This window comes from Procambarus clarkii, chromosome 1 (assembly GCF_040958095.1).
Source record: "Procambarus clarkii isolate CNS0578487 chromosome 1, FALCON_Pclarkii_2.0, whole genome shotgun sequence".
Taxonomy (NCBI): domain Eukaryota; kingdom Metazoa; phylum Arthropoda; class Malacostraca; order Decapoda; family Cambaridae; genus Procambarus; species Procambarus clarkii.
In genome coordinates, this window is record NC_091150.1 from 48,862,911 (window position 1) to 48,888,570 (window position 25,660).

Consider the following 25,660-nt stretch of genomic DNA (forward strand, 5'->3'; position numbering starts at 1 on the left):
CAGAAAGCAAGAGGCTGGCATTCCAGTAGGGAAACTATAAGGAGATGAGAAAATTCCTAACTGAAATAGCTTGGGTAACAGAGCTCAGAGGAAAGACAGTTCAAAACATGATGGACTACATCACACAGAAGTGTAAGGAGGCAGCAGATAAGTTCGTCCCAGTCCAAAAGGAAAAAAAATTAAATGCAGATGAGAAACCCATGGTTTAATCAGATATGTGAGCTAGCAAAGCAACTAAGTAAAAGGGCGTGGAGAAACTATAGAAACAACATAACACTAGAGAGCAGAGAAAGATACCAGAGTGCCAGGAATGAATACATCAGAGTGAGAAGAGCGGTAGAGAGGTAATATGAAAATAACATAGCAAGCAAGGCAAAGACTCAACCCAAACTACTGCATAGCCACACCAGGAGGAAAACAACAGTGAAGGAACTGGTAATGAAACTGATGATAAGGGCAGAAAGATTCACTACAAATGACAAGGAAGTGTGCGAGGAACTCGATAAGAAATTCCAGGAGGTCTTCACCTCAGAGCAAGAAGTCCTAGAGATAAGAGAGGGAACATCAAACCAGACACCACTCGAGAAGTTTGGGATTACCAGTAGGGAGGTGAGGAAGCATCTGCTAGATTTGGACGTGACAAAGGCTATAAGCCCGGATGGAATCTCACCATGGATTCTAATGGAAGGAGCAGAAGCTCTGTGCCTGCCACTCTCCATGGTGTACAACAAATCACTGGTAACAGGTCAACTGCCAAAAATTTGGAAGACGGCCAATGTAGTCCCAATATACAAGAAGAGTGATAGGCAGGAGGCACTGAACTACAGGCCAGTGTCCCTAACGTGCATTCCATGCAAGATGATTAAGATTGTGCGAAAAAAAGCTAGTAGACCATCTGGAACGAAAGAACTTTGTAACACATCATAAGCATGGGTTCAGAGATGGCAAATCATGCCTAACAGGTTTAATTGAGTTCTATGACCAGGCAACAAAAATCAGGCAAGAGAGAGAGGGCTGGGCAGACTGCATATTTCTGAACAGCCAGAAAGCTTTTGACACAGTACCACATAAGAGACTAGTGCACAAACTGGAGATGCAGGCAGGAGTAAAAGGGAAGGTACTCCACTGGATAAGGGAGTACCTAAGCAACAGGATACAGCGAGTCACCATGAGGGGTGAGGTCTCGGAATGGCGGGGAATCACCAGTGGAGTCCCACAGGGATCAGTCCTTGGACCTATACTGTTTTTGATATACGTAAATGATCTCCAAGAAGGAATTGACTGGTTCCTCTCAATGTTTGCTGATGACGCAAAAATTATGAGGAGGATCAAGACAGAGGATGATAGTATGAGGCTACAAGATGACTTAGACAAACTGAAGGAATGGTCCGACAAATGGCTACTAAAGTTCAACCCAAGTAAATGTAAGGTAATGAAACTAGGAGGAGGAACTAGGCCAGTCACTGGATACCGAATGGGAGATGAAGTCCTTCGCGAAACGGACAGCGAGAAAGATCTAGGAGTTGATATCACGCCAAACCTGTCTCCTGAAGCCCACCCACATCAAAAGAATAACATCAGCGGCCTATGCGAGGCTGGCTAACATCAGAACTGCTTTCAGAAACCTGTGTAAGGAGTCCTTCAGAACCTTGCAAGGCCAATCCTGGAGTATGCAGCTCCAGCATGGAGCCCATATCTAATTAAGCACAACACGGAGCTGGAAAAAGTTTAGAGGTGTGCCACTAGGCTAGTCCCAGAACTAAGAGGCATGAGTTATGAGGACAGACTACGTGACCTGCACCTCACGTCGCTGGAAGACAGAAGAGCTAGGGGGAGACATGATCAACACATACAAAATTCTCAGGGGAATTGACAGGGTGGACAGGGATGGATTATTTAACACGGGTGGTACGCACACAAGGGGACACAGGTGGAACCTAAGTACCCAAATAAGCCACAGAGACATTAGAAAGAAATTTTTCAGTGTCAGAGTAGTTAACAAATGGAAATGCATTAGGCAGTGATGTGGTGGAGGCTGACTCCATACACAGTTTCAAGTGTAGATATGATAGAGCCCAGTAGGCTCAGGAACCTGTACACCAGTTGATTGACAGTTGAGAAGCGGGACCAAAGATCCAAAGCTTAACCACCGCAAGCACAAGTAGGTGAGTACACACTCTTGAAACGCGGGACCAGAGAGAGAGAGATTACGCACGCACGCACGCGAGTCGGCTGGGTCCAAGCAGCAAGGTTCCCCAATAGACAAGCACCAAGTCATGCACACACTCATATCCACACAACCAACGTCGTGCCATTTGTCAGTAATTGGCTCCCACTCTGACATTCAGTGGACCTTACGAGCAGTGCTCCAAGATTATCATCAGTAACGTGTGTCCAGATTATGATCATTTGGTGGCGTGTATAATATTATGTGGCGAGGCTATACCACGAGCTCTCGGCTCAGTGTTGATCATACCTGCATGATGTACCACACAATATATTAGTGGAGCTGAGGCTTATTATCAAGCAGAGTCTAATTGTTTCCATGTAAGGTATTTACTTATTTCAATGCCTCCCAAATTGCTCTACCAGCCTTCCTTTCCTCCTCCCACGCATCGCACGACCTCGTCAGAGATATCTTACCTGCAACCCTGAGAGATTCAGCAGGAATACACGACCCTGCTTTCACTGAATGTTCAAATCAGTGGGATGTTCTTGCAGCCCCAGCAACCATTATAGAGCCAACAAAACAACACAAACAGTCCGGTTGGGTCCACCCTCTAGTGGAAAAAGTAGCTGATGCCATGCTAAGCGTCGCAACATCAGACAAGGAGAAAGCCCGCCTCAGAGCAGTGCGTGCCCCCCCCCCATGCAGGAGACTTCCTCCTGGCAGTACCCATGTCAGCAATGGGCTGACATGGGTACCTAGATCCAGAATCCCTTCGTGTAGCAGTGGCCCTCCGCCTTGGTGCCCCAATTCACACTGAATACAAATGTATTTGCAACAGGGTGGAAGCAGACCAATACGGATTGCATGGGTTGCACTGCGGAAGCACAAAGGACTGGCATGCAAGACACAACGAGGTCAATGACATCATCAAGAGAAGCCTCGTCTCAGCTAGGTGCCCAGCGGAGAGAGAACCTCGCATCCTAGGGGTCCAAAACCCGGATTTCCCCGCACTTCGCCCTGATGGCATCACCATATACTCATGGAAGGAGGGTAGACAGTTGGTGTGGGACTACACATGTGTATCCACCCTGGCTGACACCTATGTACACTTCGGAGCTGATCAAGCAGGTGGGGCGGCCAACCACAGGGAAACAGCAAAATCACTCAAGTACAGGCGACTGGAAAGTCAATACCTCTTTGTTCCCATAGCGTCTGAGACGCATGGCCCCTGGGGCAAGAGTGCCTTGGGATTTCTCAAGGAATTGGGTTCCAAGCTCATTGACGTCACCAGAGGCCTAAGGGCTTCCAGTTTTTTGTTTCAGTGCCTCAGTGTGGGGTTCCAGAGGGGAAATGTTTGCTGCGTCCTCGGTTCCTGTCCAGAAGCGGAGGAGCTTCAAGAGATCCATAACCTTTAGGCATTTGTCTTGTATGTTCTGTAACCTTTAAATACACAATAAAGAAAAGAAAAAAAGGAAGGGGGTGGTAGGAGAAAAAGCACACAGAAACTGTATTGGAGGGGACCTACATTCCCTCCAATACGTTATGTGTGGGTTTCCTCCGAGGCTATGGGTCCCCCTTCTTCCAGCCAGAGGTGGTACTCCCTTCCCTTTTTTTTTTATTTTATTTCAATGGGTATTGTATTAGGCTATTTCATGATTGATTAAAAAATTGTTATATATTGCAAATATTATGTACCGGTATTTGCATCTAATAATTACACTTAGCATACTGTATTATATACTAATACATTACGTATTATACACTAATACATTATGTATTATACACCTAATATATTATATTAGTGTATAATAACCCATTATTACATTATAATGGGTTATTGTAACAAAACGGAGTTATCGGGTTGTAGCTCCCCTCCCCCGCCTTAGCGCTCTCTTGTATTTCCGTGACTATTTCCGGATAAGGGCACATTAGTACGACAGTTTGACGACGTTGGGAGACCTTAGGAGGACGACCCTGACGGCCATAACATGGACCGGACCACAACATGGTCCGGACCACAACATGGTCCGGACCACAACATGGTCCGGACCACAACATGGTCCGGACCACAACATGGTCCGGACCACAACATGGTCCGGACCACCTGTTCATGACAGACACCAGCAAGTCTGTTTATCACACAATTTCCTGTTCTGTTGCTGGTCTGAACTCACCAACTTCGATATCTAGCCGAGGGGCACCCCCCCCCCCTTCAGGTGTAGACAATCGACACTGTCGTAGCATTGTGGCAGTGTAGACACGTTTAGGGAGGACGCTTGGAAGTGAGGCAGTCACAGCCTCGCTCCTGTGCCAGGTAAGGCCACTACGGGCTCTCCATAGCCCGTGCTACATGTAACTTTTTGTTCCCAGTAGCTGAATCTAAAACAGCAGCCAGAGGGAGGTGGGGGTTGAGAGCAGTTACCAAGCAACGCACCACCAATATCTCACATAAGCAACGCACCACCAATATCTCACACAAGCAACGCACCACCAATATCTCACACAAGCAACGCACCACCAATATCTCACACAAGCAACGCACCACCAATATCTCACACAAGCAACGCACCACCAATATCTCACACAAGCAACGCACCACCAATATCTCACACAAGCAACGCACCACCAATATCTCACACAAGCAACGCACCACCAATATCTCACATAAGCAACGCACCACCAATATCTGACACAAGCAACGCACCACCAATATCTCACACAAGCAACGCACCACCAATATCTCACATAAGCAACGCACCACCAATATCTCACACAAGCAACGCACCACCAATATCTCACATAAGCAACGCACCACCAATATCTCACACAAGCAACGCACCACCAATATCTCACACAAGCAACGCACCACCAATATCTCACATAAGCAACGCACCACCAATATCTCACACAAGCAACGCACCACCAATATCTCACACAAGCAACGCACCACCAATATCTCACATAAGCAACGCACCACCAATATCTCACACAAGCAACGCACCACCAATATCTCACATAAGCAACGCACCACCAATATCTCACACAAGCAACGCACCACCAATATCTCACACAAGCAACGCACCACCAATATCTCACATAAGCAACGCACCACCAATATCTCACACAAGCAACGCACCACCAATATCTCACATAAGCAACGCACCACCAATATCTCACACAAGCAACGCACCACCAATATCTCACACAAGCAACGCACCACCAATATCTCACACAAGCAACGCACCACCAATATCTCACACAAGCAACGCACCACCAATATCTCACATAAACAACGCACCACCAATATCTCACACAAGCAACGCACCACCAATATCTCACACAAGCAACGCACCACCAATATCTCACATAAGCAACGCACCACCAATATCTCACACAAGCAACGCACCACCAATATCTCACATAAGCAACGCACCACCAATATCTCACACAAGCAACGCACCACCAATATCTCACACAAGCAACGCACCACCAATATCTCACACAAGCAACGCACCACCAATATCTCACACAAGCAACGCACCACCAATATCTCACATAAGCAACGCACCACCAATATCTCACACAAGCAACGCACCACCAATATCTCACACAAGCAACGCACCACCAATATCTCACACAAGCAACGCACCACCAATATCTCACACAAGCAACCAACCTCCAATATCTCACACAAGCAACGCACCACCAATATCTCACACAAGCAACGCACCACCAATATCTCACACAAGCAACGCACCACCAATATCTCACACAAGCAACGCACCACCAATATCTCACACAAGCAACGCACCACCAATATCTCACACAAGCAACGCACCACCAATATCTCACACAAGCAACGCACCACCAATATCTCACACAAGCAACGCACCACCAATATCTCACACAAGCAACCAACCTTCAATATCTCACACAAGCAACGCACCACCAATACCTCACACAAGCAACGCACCACCAATATCTCACACAAGCAACGCACCACCAATATCTCACACAAGCAACGCACCACCAATATCTCACACAAGCAACGCACCACCAATATCTCACACAAGCAACGCACCACCAATATCTCACACAAGCAACGCACCACCAATATCTCGCATAAGAGCATACATTAATATCCTCTTAAATAATTGTGCGAGAAAATTGGGTTAAATTAAGCAAGAACTTAAATGCAATCTAATAGTAACTTTGTCGGCAGGTGGACATGGATCCCCCGAGTCTACCAGATGGTCGAGGAGCAGCGATATTGTCGACCACATGTTGAGGCCTGTCCACTCACTCTACCACCTAGACTGGTAGACTGTCTATTGAGCTATTAATATTGATATATTAATAATCATTATTATTGAGCTAAGCACTCAATATGTAAATTAATATATATTTATACAATTTATAAACTACCTAAAACATAATTTAGGTATTCCTGTGATTATTAATACATTCCATAAGTTTTCTTAAAGTGAGGCTTCAGTTGTGACCAATGTTCAGTTACTGGCGCCACAGGTGGATGACACAGACAGCTGCTCTGTGTTACAGTTAGCAGGTATTTTAGTGCACTTGTGTCGTCATTGAGAGTCGTATAACTTTTTCTATTCAACTTGTCTACCAGAGGAGTGAGAGAACCAGTTTTGCAGTGAGAAACTCCAAATTTCTAGGTAGACATTCAAGCAGTTTGTGGGAAACTGCAAATTGTCAAGAGTAACATGCTTGATACCTGCTTGTTACACATCTCATGTGTAACAATAATACACATACACATCTTATTAAAATGAGTGATAGAACTTCCTCTTAATCATGCGTAAACACTCTTATTAATTCCAATCAGAACACTCCCATTCCAACTAGGTTCTTAAAGTCCAACTTTTTTCGATGATAATAATTTAATTCCCTCTACAGTCCTCCCAGCATCACACTTTTCGACCAGAACCACTCCAAGATATGTTACCTTGAGGTTACCTTGAGGTGATTTCAGGGCTTAGCGACCCCGCGGCCCGGTCGTCGACCAGGCCTCCTTGTTGCTGGACTGGTCAACCAGGCTGTTGGACGCGGCTGCTCTCAGTCTGACGTATGGCTCACAGCCTGGATGATCAGGTATCCTTTTGAGGTGTTTGTCAAGTTCTCTCTTGAACACTGTGAGGGGTCGGCCAGTTATGCCCCTTATGTGTAGTGGAAGCGTGTTGAACAGTCTCGGGCCTCTGATGTTGATAGAGTTCTCCCTCAGAGTACCTGTTGCACCTCTGCTGTTCAACGGGGGTATTCTGCACATCCTGCCATGCCTTCTGGTCTCATGTGGTGTTATTTCTGTGTGCAGGTTTGGGACCACCCCCTCTACTATTTTCCACGTGTAAATTATTATGTATCTCTCCCGCCTGCTCTCAAGAGAATACAGATTTAGGCTCTTTAGTCGGTCCCAATAGTTTAGATGTTTTACCGAGTTGATTCTAGCAGTAATGGATCTCTGCACGCTCTCCAGGTCAGGAATTTCTCCAGCTTTGAAAGGGCCGTCATTGTGCAACAGTATTCCACTCTAGAGAGCACTAGCGTCTTGAAAAGTATCATCATCGGTATAGCATCTCTAGTGTGAAAAGTTCTTGTTATCCAACCTGTCATTTTTCTTGCAGTTGTGACGGCTACTTTATTTTGTTCGTTAAATGTAAGGTAATGTTGACACAACTTTTTATAATTTTTACTGTAGGAAATAAAGTCTGGCCCTGGGCCAGGCTAGACTTGTGAGAGCTTGGTCCAACAGGCTGTTGCTTGGTGCGGCCCGCATACTCTCAAATACGCATTCATTACACTGTAACACTGTAAGGTGTTTGGTTTAGTTTATTTAAAATATATATAGTACATGAGTCACATACAAGGATTGAGAAGGCGCCAGTTTGTCCACCGGAAAGTCACACCTCTAATAGTTAATGACACCAAGTGACCTGAGGTCAGATCATGCGAATTTCACCTTACTTCTACTAATCTCATAATTGGAGCCTGGTAGCTTTCAAACATGCCGACGTTTAAGGAGTGGCTTGGTAGAGAGCCGGAGGCTATCTACTTGTGGGCGGAGTTAGCTACTAGGTTCCCCAATATAAATTCGGAGAGCTATCGATTCGAGGGCAGAAGCATTAACGAGACAGAAGAACGGCAGTCAGCAGAGCAGAGGAGACGGCCCTAGCAGGGAGGCTGTCGGCCGGCAGGGGGACAGTCTCTGTCAACTATAGACCCCCCCCCCCTCTATCCAGCTATAGGCAGGCACTTGGTGAACTGAACATTAAGGTGACTTGGTCGTGTTTTACAAGTGTTGTGTGATGATCAGGGGCAGTCAATTGTAGTGTTCTCAGATTCTTGGAGGATGACTCACTTTACCTATATATATCTTGAACATTGCTTAAATTATGATACTTAGTATGTGAAATATATGAATTTAGTATTTAAATCGTCTTTGTTCCCTAGAGCTTTGAGTTGAGGTGAGAAAGCCTCGGTGGTTACTAGATTCAAGATATTAATGAGTACATGTTTGGAGTTGATACATGGTACAGAGGGAACATATTAATAATGAACTCATGATAACCTCTTTTGAGAATATTGTAATACAGACAAGTTCCATTCCTTGTCTGGTATGTAATGATCATGAGTGGATGGTGGCAGCATTTCGTCTTCTACTATCTACTTCTACTATCTACTTCTACTATCTACTCTTCTACTTCTACCTATCTACACCTCTCCCTCCACCCCTCTCTAAACTCTCACTTTCAACTAATGACCCTCCTCGCTCCTCCCACCTCTCTCCCTCTCACCCCTCTCCCTCTCACCCCAAACCCTCACTAATTACTTCACTATTCATTTCTTTCCTTTCGTTTCCTCTTATACGTTTGTGGCTATGATTCTGTATTCTAGAGTTCTCTCTAGTTTCGGGTAGCTGATCCAGTTACTGCGCCTTGTAGTCTTAGCACCTAGGTAGTCAAATACCTAGGTTACAAGGTGTTGAACGAGAGAGGTTACCTTAGGAACTCAGGGAGTGCTCTAGAATAGTTAGCTAACTGGGGACGGGATAACGGACTAGAGAGAGCTGTTTCCCCCGGCCTTGTTAGTTGACTGGGGGGGGGGGGGGGTTGGAATAATGGACAAGATAGAGCTAATTCTCCCCACCCCTCCGTTACAACACCAACACCTGTATAAACCATAAGTATACAACATCTCCATACTGAACGTTAATATATAACAATTGTATAAACATATAACAATATAGTGGGATGGACAGGCAAGTTAACTCGTCCCAATTATCAGGAGTCATTAGGGGGTCCATATATTATCAGTCACTGTAAAGCGTGACACATTACAGTAGCAGCCGGTGGCAGCGGACAGTGTTATTAATGAACACTGTAGGGCTCGTCCAGCTGTAAACAGGATTATATTAAGGCTTAGTTTTGTATGGTGGGATTCCCCTGGGATTGGGCGCTCCTCATTTGTCAATGTTTAATGTCATTTGAACCAACCGTTCCTGCGCTTGTTTGCCTCGCCCAGCTGTGTACAGTGAGGCCACCTTGAGGTGAGGCCACCTTGAGGTGAGGCCACCTTGAGGTGAGGCCACCTTGAGGTGAGGCCACCGTGAGGTGAGGCCACCGTGAGGTGAGGCCACCGTGAGGTGAGGCCACCTTGAGGTGAGGCCACCGTGAGGTGAGGCCACCGTGAGGTGAGGCCACCGTGAGGTGAGGCCACCTAAACAAACATTTCTGTCGACATCAAGGGGCTCAAGACTTTCTCTTCTCTACACACAAGTCTGTCGAGTCTGGGCCCCGGACCGGGCTCGGGGAGTAGAAGAACTCTCGAAACCCTCTTTAGGTATGCTCCAGGTACATGGGGGCATAATTAGTTACCCTCTCTAAGTGTTCGCATTAGAGTCCTATCGTGGTCAAGTGGGTTAAGGCAGGTGTCTGAGAACCACCAGAACGACGGTTCAAGTCTCTCCATTTCCTCAAAATGATTTTCTCATATAAAAATATATATCTTACATGAAAAGTGCTAATGACAGCAGTGAATGATTCACGAATACAGGTTAGCAGTTCTCAATAGAGCAAGTTCTCTCTCCATTTGTTAACCGGGCTGTGGTGGATATGCGGACCTGCGGGCCGCTCCAAGCAACAGCCTAGTGGACCAAACTCTCACAGGTCAAGCCTGGCCTCGGGCCGGGCTTGGGGAGTAGAAGAACTCCCAGAACCCCATCAACCAGGTATCAACCAGAACTTGATAAACATCTCCAAGGGGTGTCTTGGCCCATGCTTCATACCCCTGATTGGGAACAGCGGCGTCTTAACAGCCTGGTTACAGGGCTGTCTTAACAGCCTGGTTACAGGGCTGTCTTAACAGCCTGGTTACAGGGCTGTCTACAGCACTGTACAGTTACAGTGCTACAGTTACTTAGTTACAGTGCTACAGCACTGTAGCCCAAGTCAAGGCTGGGTCCTCAACTAAGATGATGCAACTCATCCTCTCCAATACCACATCGCATTTTGACATCCCCTAAGGTAAAAAATTGACGTACTAAAATTAAGTTCATTGCGGCTCGCAAAATTGACATGATGATCCGTTTTCTATTCGTGGGTCCGGTCTTAGGTTAGGTTCGGGCAATTTAGTACTTCAGTTTAGTTATGTGTACTTTGGATAGGTCGGGCTGGGTAATGCACGCAGCCTCCACTAAAGTGCACGATTACCCTGAAATAGTTACGCACAAATTATTTATATAATTTGAAAAGGGGTTTGAACCAGTGAGTGATAGAGAAATTATCCACTGCCCAGCTCGTCCTCCTAAGGTTTCCCAACGTCAAAAAAAAAAAAACGGTCAACTTAAACTGCCCTTATCCTAACCTGCCAGAGGACCCAAAACAGAAAAGGGAACAGTACGTCACTTTCGCCAGCCGCTTCCATTTTCTAGTACGACAATTTTTGGTCTTAAGTAACGCATACGGTCGAAAAGTGACGTTCTTTGGTAGAGGACGGGTTGCTATGCTGAGAGATCTCTCATGAACACTATGGCAGCGTGGGCCCCTAGAATAGTGGGGCCCCATGTGCACTGCCTGGTGGACCAGACCTTCAGTCAGAAGATCTGGCCAGAGACTGAGCCGCAACGATATTGATCCACGGAACCATTTCAGGGTCAACTACGGTAAAGTCGAAATATTCCGTCCAGCGATGTTGGTGATTTAGCTGCATATCTAATTGTACGAATTGAACATTCTTGCCACGGGACTACCTGTTGTTTACCTGCTGATGGCTCTAGAGTGGGACTGCGGGAAGTGGTCCAGTTCCCTGGTGACACCAGAACATGGGAAACTGTTCATGGTCTCTCGGACCACTCGAGGCAGTTCCTGTTTTTACCCAACCACATCCACAGCTATTAGTTCAAGTCGTGTATTGTGCACCCCATACCCATCCCATGGGCCAAACCTGTCCTCAGGCGAGGCTCGTTAAAGTAGGGGCCCTTCCCCCCTCCCCCTCCAGAAGCATTCATAAATTTGTACGTACTGTGTATTAAAAATAGATTTGTTCTCATATAAGTTAATGTTGTTGTACATTAAATTTCCTGTGTACACTAAAGTTGTCAGACGCAGGTTAGGTTAGGTGTTTAGGTTCTGTTGGCGATTATTTGTATTTGTAAGTACGTGGGTGAAGCATTTACAGCGGAGTCGTGTGTAAACCGTTTTTCATACATAAACACGGGGGGAGGGGGGGTGGGGGTTGGCGGGTGCATGGAATCACTTTTGGGTCTGTGTTTGGAGGACGGGCTGTTACAGTATACATTGACCTGATTCGAACACAGGTCGTTAGAGAAGCACTGTTCGAAAAATGTTCGATCATGATCAGTTGTGAGTTGTGTGAAAACCGTTTTTCATTCGTAAACAGAGGGTTTTGCGGCTGGTTTAACGAACATGTCGCCTTTGTTAAGGCTACGTGGGTGGTGGTGGTGGAAAGGGTTACAGAAGCACATATTGGGTTCAGGAACTGTATCCATAGTTCATTTAGCTAAGCAAATGACAATCTTGTGAAGTTAGTTACACAATGTATATATAAGTATATATATATTATATAAACAAAGCCACAAAGGCTGTGATGAGGGTTCGAATCTACGTTTGGGATGATCCCAGACGCACCTTAGTTGACTGCACCTTAGTCTTAGTCGACACTTATTCGGGTGCCATAGGCACAATCAGAGAACACTGTATAAACATCAGAGGTCCGCAGTTGTTCAATGTCCTCCCAGCGACTGTAAGAAATATTGCCGGAACAACCGTGGACATCTTCAAGAGAAAACTGGACGCTGTTTTCTAAGAGAAGTTCCGGATCAGCCGGGCTGTGGTGGGTATGTGGGCCTGCGGGTCGCTCCAAGCAACAGCCTGGTGGACCAAACTCTCACAAGTCGAGCTTGGCTTCAGGCCGGGCTTGGGGAGTAGAAGAACTCCCAGAACCCCATCAAGCAGGTATCAATCAGGTACTGCGCCACGACATGGTTAAAAGAATTGCAACCTGGAGTGCTGCTGCCCTCACGAGTATCCCGCAGCTTCTCCGAAGCACAAACCGGTGTTTCTCACAGTTCCCTCCCATGCACCCGGGCTCTGTCGACCAGATATTCTTCTACCTCTTAAAATATTAAGAGATAATAATTTTTCTACCTCTTAAGAGGTTGAATTTCTGGTCGACAGAGCCCGGGTGCATGACGGGAATTGTGTGAAACCCCGGCTTGTGCTTCGGAGAAGCTGCGGGATCCTCGTGAGGGCAGCAGCACTCCAGGTTGCAATTCTTTTAACCATGTCGTGGCGCAGTCGACTAAGGCGCGTCTGGGATCATCCCGGACGTAGGTTCGAACCCTCATGTCGGCCCTTGCGGATTTGTTCATTTGATACATCTCGCTATTGTGATTTTTGTGTATATATTATATACATATTGTCTTTATTTCACAGGTGGTTCAAGAAGCGGCCCACAGCAATATACAGTTGACATTTACGGTGAGTCAGTCACACAGTTACTTGTCCTGCTCCACACCACCCAACTGGGCGGGAACCTCAGTCGTGTGAAGGCTGCAGCTACAGTCACCAAACTTTAGACACTTGGCTAAACTTTCTGATTGTACACCATTTAGAATGAATTACACACTTCTTGGGCACCATTGGTGGTGTTATCTCTGAATTCCACGATTTTTCATATTCGATTACATAGTGAGGCAAAGTATGTGAATAGTTCTGCTGACAAAGTTTACATTTAGTCAAGTTGTAAACAAAGCCAATAGCCTACAACTACAACCAGAAACAATAACAACAATCACAATACGTCATCAATCACAATTACTCAAATCCACAACCCGTTATAGATGACTACAGAAGCTCCGCCCACAGTCATGGCCTTGGTCATGAAGAAGTGGCCTTGAACCTCGACCACAGTCTGAGCTGACCAGACCACACTCCTTTATCCACCAACCACAGCGAGGCCCCAAACTCATAATGAGCACCAAGGTGTGGTAGGGTTGGGGGGTCGGACTACAGCTCCAGGTCCCAGTCCGACGTGGACCACCTGGAAAAAGGAATTATCCCTCGCTGAACGGCTTCTTGGGCTCCGTTTTTTATGGGGCGTCGTTCCCGGGTTATTTGCTCTTGATATTGTTACTCTGTGTTTTGTTTTTGTTGTTAAGATCGTGTAAATATTTGCTTTTTATTTCTGTATGTGTTTGTCAGTCTATCTCGCAAGATTACTACAGGGGTCAAGCCTGGCCCCGGGCCGGGCTTGGGGAGTAGAAGAACTCTCAGAACCCTATCCAGGTACAATCCAGGTATGCGTGCGCGCACTATGTTGGTCCAAGATCTTCAGACACGTTTGTTTATACATATATATATATATATATATATATATATATATATATATATATATATATATATATATATATATATATAATAATGATAATAATGGTAGCAATCTTTCTTGTAAACATATGTTGTTAAATATGACCGAAAAGGTAAGATTAATAATTCTAACATGAATTTTCTCAATGTATGTTTCTTATGTTTCTTTTCACTGTCAATGGTAATTGACAGTCACACACAACTGTAACCTGTAAACACGCTAATCCTTCATACTTATACTCGCATTTGGGTGAGGTGATATGGTACAACAGTTTTGGGTGAGGTGAACAAAACTTTCAACACAAGACAGAACACGAAACAATGGGTATAAATTGGATATGAGAGCATAAAAATGGAAGTAACTGCAAAGGGCCTATTGGCCCATACTTCCTCTTGATGCTTCTATATTGGTTCGGAGTCTTGAAGTGGGTAGAATATAGTTGTGCATTAATTGGCTGTTGATTGCTGGTGTTGACATTTTGATGTGTAGTGCCTCGCAGATGTCGAACTGCCTGCTATCGCTGTATCTATCGATGATTTCTATGTTGTTTATTAAGATTTCTCTGGTGATGGTCTGGTTGTGAGAGGAGATTATATGTTCCTTTATGGAGCCCTGTTGTTTATGCATTGCTAATCACCTGGAAAGAGAAGAGACGTTATTGTCTTGCCTATATACTGAGTTCTTTGGGGGCTTACAGTCCCCAAGTGGGCATTTGAAGGCATAGACGACGTTGGTTTCCTTCAAGGCGTTCTGCTTTGTGTCTGGAGAGTTTTTCATGAGTAGATTGGCCATTTTTTTGGTTTATAGTAAATCGTTAATTGTATTTTCTGATTTTTGTCTGTAGGGATAACGTTCCTATCAACAATATCTTTCAGGACCCTTTCCTCTGTTTTATGAGCTGTCAAAAAGAAGTTCCTGTAAAATAGTCTAATAGGGGGTACATGTGTTGTGTAAGTTGATTCTTCAGAGGTTGCATGGCGTTTTACCTTTCTTTTTATGATCTCTTCAAGAAAACCATTAGAGAACCGTTGTTGACTAGGACCTGCCTTACCCTACAGAGTTCTTCATCGATTTGCTTCCATCCTGAGCTGTGGCTGAGAGCACGGTCGACGTAAGCGTTGACAACACTCCTCTTGTACCTGTCTGGGCATTCACTATTAGCGTTGAGGCACATTCCTACGTTTGTTTCCTTAGTGTAGACTGCTGTGTGGAAGCCTCCGCTCCTTTCTGTGACTTACATCTAGAAAGGGCAGCTTTCCGTCTCGTAAGTGAAACTCAACACAGAATTCCGCTCAAATGCCTCCTTTAACTCCTGCAGACGTCTGACATCAGGTACCTGTGTAAAAATGTCGTCAACATACCTGCAGTATATGGCAGGTTTCAAGTCCATGTCAACTAAGACCTTCTGCTCGATGGTACCCATATAAAATTCGTAAACAGGACACTTAGGGGAGAACCCATGGCGACCCCATCTACTTGCTTATACATGTGCCCATCTGGGCTCAAGAAGGGTGCCTCTTTAGTACAAGCTTGGAGTAGTTTCCTTAGTATGTTTTCTGATATGTCAAGAGGAGTACAAGCCGGATCACGATACACACTGTCCACTATCATCCCGATTGTTTCATCCACAGGTACGATAGTAAACAGTGATTCTACATCCAACGAGGCTCTTATCCCTGTGGCCCGTGTTCCCCGCAGTAAATCAACAAATTCCTTTGGAGACTTCAGGCTGAAAGCACAAGGTACATAATGAGTCAGCAACCCGTTGAGTCGCTTAGCCAGTCTGTACGTGGGTGTGGGTATCTGGCTGATGATTGGCCGAAGTGGGTTTCCAGGCTGGGGTCGCCATTGGTTCTCCCCTAGATGTCCTGTTTGCGAACTTCTACATGGGTACCATCGAGCAGAAGGTCTTAGTTGACATGGACTTGAAACCTGGATATACTGCAGGTATGTTGACGACATTTTTACACAGGTACCTGATGTCAGACGTCTGCAGGAGTTAAAGGAGGCATTTGAGCGGAATTCTGTGCACGATGTGCAACACAACTCCGCTGAAGAGCAGAGGTGCAACAGGTACTCTGAGAGAGAACTATCAACATCAGAGGCCCGAGACTGTTCAACACGCTTCCGCTACACATAAGGGGCATAACTGGCCGACCCTTCATAGTGTTCAAAAATTGAACTCAATAAACAGCTCCAAAGGATACCTGAACAACCAGGCTGTGATTGATACATCAGACTGCTACCAGCCGCGTCCAACAGTCTGGTTGACCAGACCACCAAATATGAGCCCTGGTTAGAGACCGGGCCACGAGGACGTTGGTTCACGGAATATAACTAAAAGCTTATCGAAACTACATCTCCATAAACATCGAAGAAAGCCTTCATTCCTTGTCTGAAGAGTGTCTCAATGTGTTACTAATGTACTTGGACATTTATACAGCTGCCCTAGACTATATGAAGGGTTACACCGAGTGTGTCAAGAGCCAGGTGTGTGATACTAAGGTACCTTGACATTTATACAGCTGCCCTAGACTGAAGGGATACACCGTGTGTGTCAAGAGCCAGGTGTGTGATACTAAGGTACCTTGACATTTATACAGCTGCCCTAGACTGAAGGGATACACCGTGTGTCAAGAGCCAGGTGTGTGATATTAAGGTACCTTGACATTTATACAGCTGCCCTAGACTGAAGGGATACACCGTGTGTGTCAAGAGCCAGGTGTGTGAAACTAAGGTACCTGGACATTTATACAGCTGCCCTAGACTATAGTTTACCAGGAGGGGAGGTTCTGGGAGGAATTCTGCGTCATGCTAAACAAAATCCGTGTCACTGACCCACACACAGGGGGGGGGGGCAGAAAGCACGAGTACAGTGTGTTCTGAACAGTTTTGAACCGAGAACTACAAGTAGGGGGCAGCAGAAAACATTCACTAGACAGTGTGACACTGTAATTGTCAATTATACTGGCATTTCGGTCCTTATGGCAGGTCGCTGCAGGTAATGAGTTCCCGCCAACGGTGAGTATTCCAGTTGGAATCTGTGTACACGAGCTGGAACACTCACTCACTCACTCACTCACTCACTCACTCACTCACTCACTCACTCACTCACTCACTCACTCACTCACTCACACTCTCTCCTCCCAACCCGTTCTCCTCCTAAAAGATCGTCGCATTTTGACGTATACTTTACCTAAGGCCAAAAATTGTCGTACTAGAAAATTGCAGTGTCTCGCGAAATTGACGTATTGCCTCGTTTTCTGTTTTGGGTCCTCTGGGAGGTTAGGATAAGGTTAGCACTTTCAGTACGACAGTTTCATGCCTGTGGGAAACCTTAGGAGGACGAGCTGCTCCTTCACTATACTTGCGAGTGTTTAGTCACCAGGGACGTGAGTGTGAGTGGTATGAGACTCATAGTGCACTCTAATGACTTCATACACTCAACAATATTGGAAAATATTCCTGTGCTCTAGCAGGAGTTTACTAGTGGAGGCTAGTGGAACTAGTGGATGCTAGTACACTAGACAGTGTCTCATGTGTCCTCGTGACTAACTCTTCTCTGTGATGGAGATATTAGATGACCTCATAGATAGCTCCTGGTGATTCAAAGTTACCAGTCTGGACTCTCAACTGTGAATAATGAGGATATCCTCATGCACATGAGGGTGAATAGTCACTGCAGAGCTGCCTCATACCGACAGGTGTGAGGGGCTGCCTCATACCGACAGGTGTGAGGGCTGCCTCATACCGACAGGTGTGAGGGCTGCCTCATACCGACAGGTGTGAGGGCTGCCTCATACCGACAGGTGTGAGAGCTGCCTCATACCGACAGGTATGAGGGCTGCCTCATACCGACAGGTGTGAGGGCTGCCTCATACCGACAGGTGTGAGGGGCTGCCTCATACCGACAGGTGTGAGGGGCTGCCTCATACCGACAGGTGTGAGGGGCTGCCTCATACCGACAGGTGTGAGGGGCTGCCTCATACCGACAGGTGTGAGGGGCTGCCTCATACCGACAGGTGTGAGGGCTGCCTCATACCGACAGGTGTGAGGGCTGCCTCATACCGACAGGTGTGAGGGCTGCCTCATACCGACAGGTGTGAGGGCTGCCTCATACCGACAGGTGTGAGGGCTGCCTCATACCGACAGGTGTGAGGGGCTGCCTCATACCGACAGGTGTGAGGGGGCTGCCTCATACCGACAGGTGTGAGGGGGCTGCCTCATACCGACAGGTGTGAGGGGCTGCCTCATACCGACAGGTGTGAGGGGCTGCCTCATACCGACAGGTGTGAGGGGCTGCCTCATACCGACAGGTGTGAGGGGCTGCCTCATACCGACAGGTGTGAGGGGCTGCCTCATACCGACAGGTGTGAGGGGCTGCCTCATACCGACAGGTGTGAGGGGCTGCCTCATACCGACAGGTGTGAGGGGCTGCCTCATACCGACAGGTGTGAGGGGCTGCCTCATACCGACAGGTGTGAGGGGCTGCCTCATACCGACAGGTGTGAGGGGCTGCCTCATACCGACAGGTGTGAGGGGCTGCCTCATACCGACAGGTGTGAGGGGCTGCCTCATGCCGACAGGTGTGAGGGGCTGCCTCATGCCGACAGGTGTGAGGGGCTGCCTCATGCCGACAGGTGTGAGGGGCTGCCTCATGCCGACAGGTGTGAGGGGCTGCCTCATGCCGACAGGTGTGAGGGGCTGCCTCATGCCGACAGGTGTGAGGGGCTGCCTCATGCCGACAGGTGTGAGGGGCTGCCTCATGCCGACAGGTGTGAGGGGCTGCCTCATGCCGACAGGTGTGAGGGGCTGCCTCATGCCGACAGGTGTGAGGGGCTGCCTCATGCCGACAGGTGTGAGGGGCTGCCTCATGCCGACAGGTGTGAGGGGCTGCCTCATGCCGACAGGTGTGAGGGGCTGCCTCATGCCGACAGGTGTGAGGGGCTGCCTCATGCCGACAGGTGTGAGGGGCTGCCTCATGCCGACAGGTGTGAGGGCTGCCTCATGCCGACAGGTGTGAGGGCTGCCTCATGCCGACAGGTGTGAGGGCTGCCTCATGCCGACAGGTGTGAGGGCTGCCTCATGCCGACAGGTGTGAGGGCTGCCTCATGCCGACAGGTGTGAGGGCTGCCTCATGCCGACAGGTGTGAGGGCTGCCTCATACCAACAGGTGTGAGGGCTGCCTCATAACTGGACCTTCAATAAGGTGGTGGGTGAGATCATAACAGTTTTTGCTCTAAGCAAAAGTGTGTCACAAAGACTAATGAGATCTCAGACCTGAGATTGATCACTTCCGGTTTGACTTCCGGTTATGCGACCCATCCTCCTGTTTAGATAGTACTTTTTGTAACTATGTGCACCATAGTACAACTATTGACGTACTAAGTAATTAGATAGTACAACTTTCTACTATTCACTCTATAAGAGTTCGCCAAAAAAGTGAAGCTAAAAAAACAAAACTTCAATATTCCTCGGCCCTAGTATAGCACACACATGTACTATATTAGGCCTCAGATAGTGTGTATTAGGCCTAGGGAGGTGAGGTTTGGTTAGTTTGTCTTTGCAACATTAGAAAATCGTTTTCCGGTTTGTCCAAAATTCAATAGTACCAATTTCTACTTTGTAATTGTGTTGTATGTCGGTATAAGTACTATGGTGCTCACGGTTACTGTAAGTACTCCCAAGACACGCGGGGGGGGGGGGTTATATCATCTCAGGGTGTTACTTGTAGCCAACTTGTAGTGTGGGACCTCGTAGCCTGGTGGATAGCGCGCAGGACTCGTGATTCTGTGGCGCGGGTTCGATTCCCGCACGAGGCAGAAACAAAAGGGGCAAAGTTTCTTTCACCCTGAATGCCCCTGTTACCTAGCAGTAAATAGGTACCTGGGTGTTAGTCAGCTGTCACGGGCTGCTTCCTGGGGGTGGAGGCCTGGTCGAGGACCGGGCCGCGGGGACACTAAAAAAAAAGCCCCGAAATCATAAGATAACCCTCAAGATAACCCAAGATACTGGTTGTTAGGCTTAGTGCACCCGGGCTTACGGAGGCCGCCACAACTCTCGAGACTGATCACAGGTAAATTACAGGACTGTTTAACATTAATACCAACGTGGTTACCAACAATTTTCGTGTTTAGGTTTTCATTTGATATTTGACCAAATACAAATAATACCAAAAGGGGGAATTAACTGAATACCACTGGAACAAATTATACACTTTATTATTATTAAACATGTAAATTAAAATCAACTGAACATATACCCTACTCTATTATCCCTAAGAGGCAAAAGGAATAATTTTAGGTGCATTTACTGTTGGACCAAAACTCAGATATTACCTTACTCCTGCAACCCCGGCCACGATGTTGTAGTGGCTGCCCTCCAGATCAGGAGATCTGGGCCCCAGTACACTCCAAGACACACTGACTTTATTTTTCTTAACAAGCTATCAGTGAAGAACAAGCTCCACCCACTTCAAAGTTCCCAGGCCCAATTTAACTCTGCCCATTCCAAGCCTATGGCCAATGGATTTAAACACAACTGGGTGCTCTGGAGGCTTGGCCAATGGCATTGACAGGCACTCCCCTGGGGGACTCCGCCTACACAGGCCTACATGGCTTCAACCAATCAGAACCAGGTTTGACCATAAGGGTCAATTCCTCTTGACAGAAAACTCAAGTAACCGGGAAGCCAGCAACGACTGTCCTGTGGGGAAACGTTGGCCGGTCACCCACGTGCCCAGCCAACGAGCACAAGTTAATGACCCAGAGGTACTATTTCTGAATTCGTCACTGGTACTAAATGGACGGGAGGGAGAGGGGAAACGGATTGGACAAGGGATTGGGAGACAACGATTGGAGGGAAATAGGGATGGGGGGGGGGGAACAAGTGACTTGAACACCTGCCTAAGGGGTAATTTGACTCAAGCAGTATATGGCAGGAACTGCCAAAAAAAAAGGGGGGGGGGGGGAGTGACCAGCGGGTCGGACTGTGACAAATAGGAGAGATGACCAGGGAGGGGGGGGAGACGAATGACGGCAAGGGGAGAGGGCAGGGGAGAGAAGGGGAGAAAGGGAGAACCATGATCTGAGCACCAGATCATTACAAGAACACTGGAATAGATTGGAACAGAAGAAAGAAAATTGGAACAGAAGGAAAAAAAAAAAACATTGGAACAGAAAGATATAAAGAAAAGTCCAAATATTTTTTCCCCACACGTGATATCGAAATCAAAAACCTCCACCAGTATTGGACCAATTCTTAAAAGTGAAGGTTCATACACAGATAAGCGTCGGCCTCACACACCTAAAGTCCAGGGTTCGAGACCCCACACAGCCGAGGTGAATAGAACATACACAGAGAACGAGAAAGAAATCAATGAAATCCCGCCCCCAAAAAAGCAGTATGAGGACATGTTTAGCGCCCCAATAAACAGCGTGAAAGGGGGAAGATCGGGACAACTTCTTCACGAGTTGTGTCCAGACCTCAGACAATATAAGTCATTAACATGAACACACAAGTGGAGGGGAGCTCTCATCCCCAGGATGGAACCCGCAACTGTTGTCTAAGTTCCCAGGGACCTATTGACAGCTGGGTGAACAGTGGCATCTCCCTCTCTCCTTCCCTCTATCCCCTGCCCTTCTCCCTCCCTCACTCTATCCCCTACCCTCCCTCACACTGATGGACTCCTCTAGATGCTGCTCCAGTTTCTCTTGGTTTTATTATTTATCTTGTTTGAAAGGCTGGAAATATAAAGGCGATTTATATTTCGAAATATATATTTAGATTTCGAAAGGCGTTCAAGGCGATTTCCCACTATTATTCATTTTGATACTGGTAGTAATTATATATTTTTGAGGAGCGTGGCATGCAGCCGGCCGTGCTTGCCTGGTCTGCCATTATAAGGAGGGGAGCAGCCTCGTGTGCGGGAGTGTAAAGTGTGTGGACAGAGACGTCACTCTACACACACACTCTAGAGGACTCTAGTGTGTCTATAGACACACTCTAGAGCATTATATCTTGGACTGTAATACAGTTGAGCCATTTAGAGGTAAATCTATACTCACGTTGTATGAAATGACAAACCATCTTATTACTAAGGATAACATACTTGAAATCCTTGCATTGTATCCATGTTTCACTTCCGGTAGATAGACGACATATGAGGCCAAAAAGCAAGTAGTGCATCGTGAAGACTTATAATAACAAACCGCAGCTCCCCCTATGCCTATAATATTATAGCTCAAACAATTATGTATTATCGATAAGACCCACTATTAATATACAATGAGTAACCGTAAATACATAGCGATTTAAATGGAACATTCTCTGTAACTAGCTGACATTATAATATAAGGTGTTCAGGATAGATGTTATTTGTTAATGTAATAATCTCCGTTGAGGTCTGATAAAGACCTTTTGTGCCCTCTGTAATCCTTTTTCCGCTACGGCTCACAGGAGTAGTATGGGGTGCACAATACGCTAGCAGCCTCCGGCGGCAACAGTCAATGTGAGGTGCATGTTGCTGGCGACTCCTGTTGCCGCAGCTGCTCGCTCTCCCTGCCCACTCTCCCCGGCACAGGTGGGGAGAGTGGGCACAGGTGGGCAAACGTTCGGGCTGGCGAGCATGTGACAGGGCGGGTAGGTAGGTGGGTGAGAAGGCGGGTGGGTGGGTGAGAGGGCGCGGGCCGGAGTGTTCTGGCGACCAGGAGGCCAGACTTTATGAGCAGTGTGGTCCATCTCAGTTTTTGTAACCCTGTAGATAAAAATTATTTTCATGTAGACTGGTGTGGTCTTGATGAGGTTATTATCCTGGAAACATTCCTGGACGCCACAACGCCTCACGCCACGACGCCTCACGCCACGACGCCTCACGCCACAACGCCTCACGCCACGACGCCTCACGCCACGACGCCTCACGCCACGACGCCTCACGCCACGACGCCTCACGCCACGACGCCTCACGCCACGACGCCTCACGCCACGACGCCTCACGCCACGACTCCTCACGCCACGACTCCTCACGCCACGACGCCTCACGCCACGACTCCTCAAACAATTTAAACCAAATGTCTGGATAATTAAATTGATAATCAATTTAATTAATCAAACAAGAACACTTCCTCGTCAACTTTTGTTTTTAAATTAGACAATTTTAGAAATTAGACAATTTTAGAAATTAGACAATTTTAGAAATTAGACAATTTTAGAAATTAGACAATTTTAGAAATTAGACAATTTTAGAAATTAGACAATTTTAGAAATTAGACAATTTTAGAAATTAGATTTAATAGAAAAGTCCACGAAAATATTGGTTTGATAACACTGCATAGTTATGTGGATCTTGGGACCCTCGAACACAGACCAGGCAATCACCAGGAAAGGCTGGCCTGGCTGCGGGAACAGAACAACTCTGGAAATCGTTAACAGATAAACTAGTTTGCCTAACATGTTGTCACTTGGTATAACACATGCACGTATCTTGACTGTTTCAGGCGTAAGTTACACAAATGTGTGTGTGTGGGGGGGGGGGGGGGGTAAACTGTCGCTGCCTCGCATGGACTTGCACGAGTCAGGGTGAGTACGAGTCACATGCCCATGCACTCAGCCCCGGGTTCAGAAGCACGGGATTCATTTTTTATAAAGAAATGCAAGGTGCCAGTAGCACAGGCACTCAGTATAGTGTGGAGGAAGAGCTTGGACACAGGGAAAATACCAGATGCGCTGAAAGCAGCAGACATAGCCCCTCTACACAGGGGAGGGAGCAAAAGCATTGGCAAAGAATTATAGACCAGTTGCAGTAACGTCCCACAATAAAAGTATTTGAAAGAGTTATTAGGAGTCAGGTCACTAGTTTCATGGAAACCAATGACCTCCACAACCCAGGCCCATCATGGATTTCGAGCGGGAAGATCGTGCCTCTCACAGCTACTTGATGACTACGACAAAGTCACTGAGGCATTAGATGAAAAACAGAATGCAGATGTGGTATACACGGACTTCGCAAAGGCATTCAATAAATGTATCCATGGAGTGATAGCACACAAAATGAGGTTAATGGAGATAACTGGTAAAGTAGGACGCTGGATACTTAGTTTTCTATCGAACAGAACACAGAGTAACAGTCAACCATGTAAAATCGAGTCCAAGCGCAGTTAAAAACTCTGTACCTCAAGGTACAGTCCTTGCACCACTGATTTTCCTTATTCTCATATCAGATATAGACTCAAATACAAGTCACAACTTCGTGTCATCCTTTGCAGATGACAAAAAAAAAATCAGCGTAAAAATTACTTCTCTTGAAGACATTGAAAACCTACACTCAGATCTTAATAAAGTTTTCGACTGGGCAGCAGACAATAATATCATGTTTAACAGTGATAAATTCCAGGCACTTAGATACGGTAAAAATGAGAGCCTTACACATAATACAGGGTACAAAACACAATTAAATCTGTCCATAGTAGGAAAAGAGCATGAAAGGATTTGGGAATAAAGATGTCTGACGACCTAACGTTTAAGGAGCATAACCAAGCAAATATTGCGTCAGCCAGAAAAATGGTAGGATGGATTACGAGAACTTTCAAATCCAGGGACCCCATCACAATGGTTGTACTCTTCAAATCACTTGTGTTGTCCCGTTTTGAGTACTGCTCAGTACTCACTTCCCCCTTCAGACCAGGAAAGATTGCTTAAATAAATAACGTATATGGCACTCATATAGTACAGAGAGAGTACAGAGAACATATATGGCACACATAGACGCGATAAAGCACCTAAATTATTAGGATCGTCTCAAAGCGCTCCTCGCTAGAAAGGAGACGAGGGAGATATGAAATAAAATACACATGGAAAGTACTGGAGGGCCAGGTCCCAACTCTGCACAGTAAAATGAGTCTGACCTCGGGCCGGGCTTTGGGAGTAGAAGAACTCCCAGAACCCCTATCAAGCAGATAAAATAACAACGTACTGGAGTGAACGACATGGAGGAAAATACAGAATAGAACCAGTGAAGAGCAGAGGTGCCATAGGCACAATCAGAGAACACTGTATTAACATCAGAGGTCCGCGGTTGTTCAACGTCCTCCCAGCAACTATGAAAAATACTGCTGGAACAACCGTGGACATCTTCAAGATAAAACTGGATAGTTTTCTTCAAGAAGTGTCGGGCGAACCGGGCTGTGGTGGGTATGTGGGCCTGCGGGCCGCTCCAAGCAACAGCCTGGTGGACCAAACTCTCACAAGTCAAACCTGGCCTCGGGCCGGGCTTGGGGAGTAGAAGAACTCCCAGAACCCCATCAAGCAAGTCACGTTCAAGCAGCATCAAGCAGGGGAGGGCGAGGAGTCAGGGGGGGGGGGGGGAGTAACAACTCAACAAGGAGGGGTTGAGTAACGGTCGGTATTACTTTGAACTTGTTGACCCACTAAACTGTTTCTGCTGAACTGGTTGTGGTGGGGAAGTGTGGGTTGGCTGGTAACTGTGGCGGGTGGTTGACTTGTTACGCAATGAGGAAGGGAGGGAAAGAGAAAGTGACACACACTCACACGGTGGTGGGGAGGGGGGTGGGCGGCTGAGTGGTCAAC

At 46.7% G+C, this 25,660-nt stretch overlaps 2 protein-coding genes across 8 annotated transcripts in view; one reads left to right on the plus strand and one right to left on the minus strand.

Moving 5' to 3' along the window:
• Positions 1-25,660, plus strand: part of LOC123752290 (hexosaminidase D-like) — a 373,939-nt gene that overhangs the window by 206,837 nt on the left and 141,442 nt on the right. For 4 of the 7 annotated variants that reach the window (XM_069308469.1, XM_069308417.1, XM_069308646.1 and 1 more), the window contains one exon: positions 13,144-13,188. The exons of 2 other annotated variants lie outside the window; for them this stretch is intronic. The gene's annotated coding sequence lies outside the window, so the exon portion shown is untranslated. Of the gene's footprint in view, positions 1-6,468; positions 6,490-13,143; positions 13,189-25,660 lie in introns of those variants that run through there. One more of the 7 variants, XM_069308595.1, reaches the window with a different exon arrangement.
• LOC138363304 (uncharacterized) overlaps positions 1-25,660 on the minus strand; it is a 60,151-nt gene that overhangs the window by 17,950 nt on the left and 16,541 nt on the right. Inside the window, exon 2 of the mRNA XM_069322323.1 lies at positions 22,922-23,149. Within this exon, the coding sequence (XP_069178424.1) occupies positions 22,922-23,149 (228 nt within the window). The remainder of the gene's footprint in view (positions 1-22,921; positions 23,150-25,660) is intronic.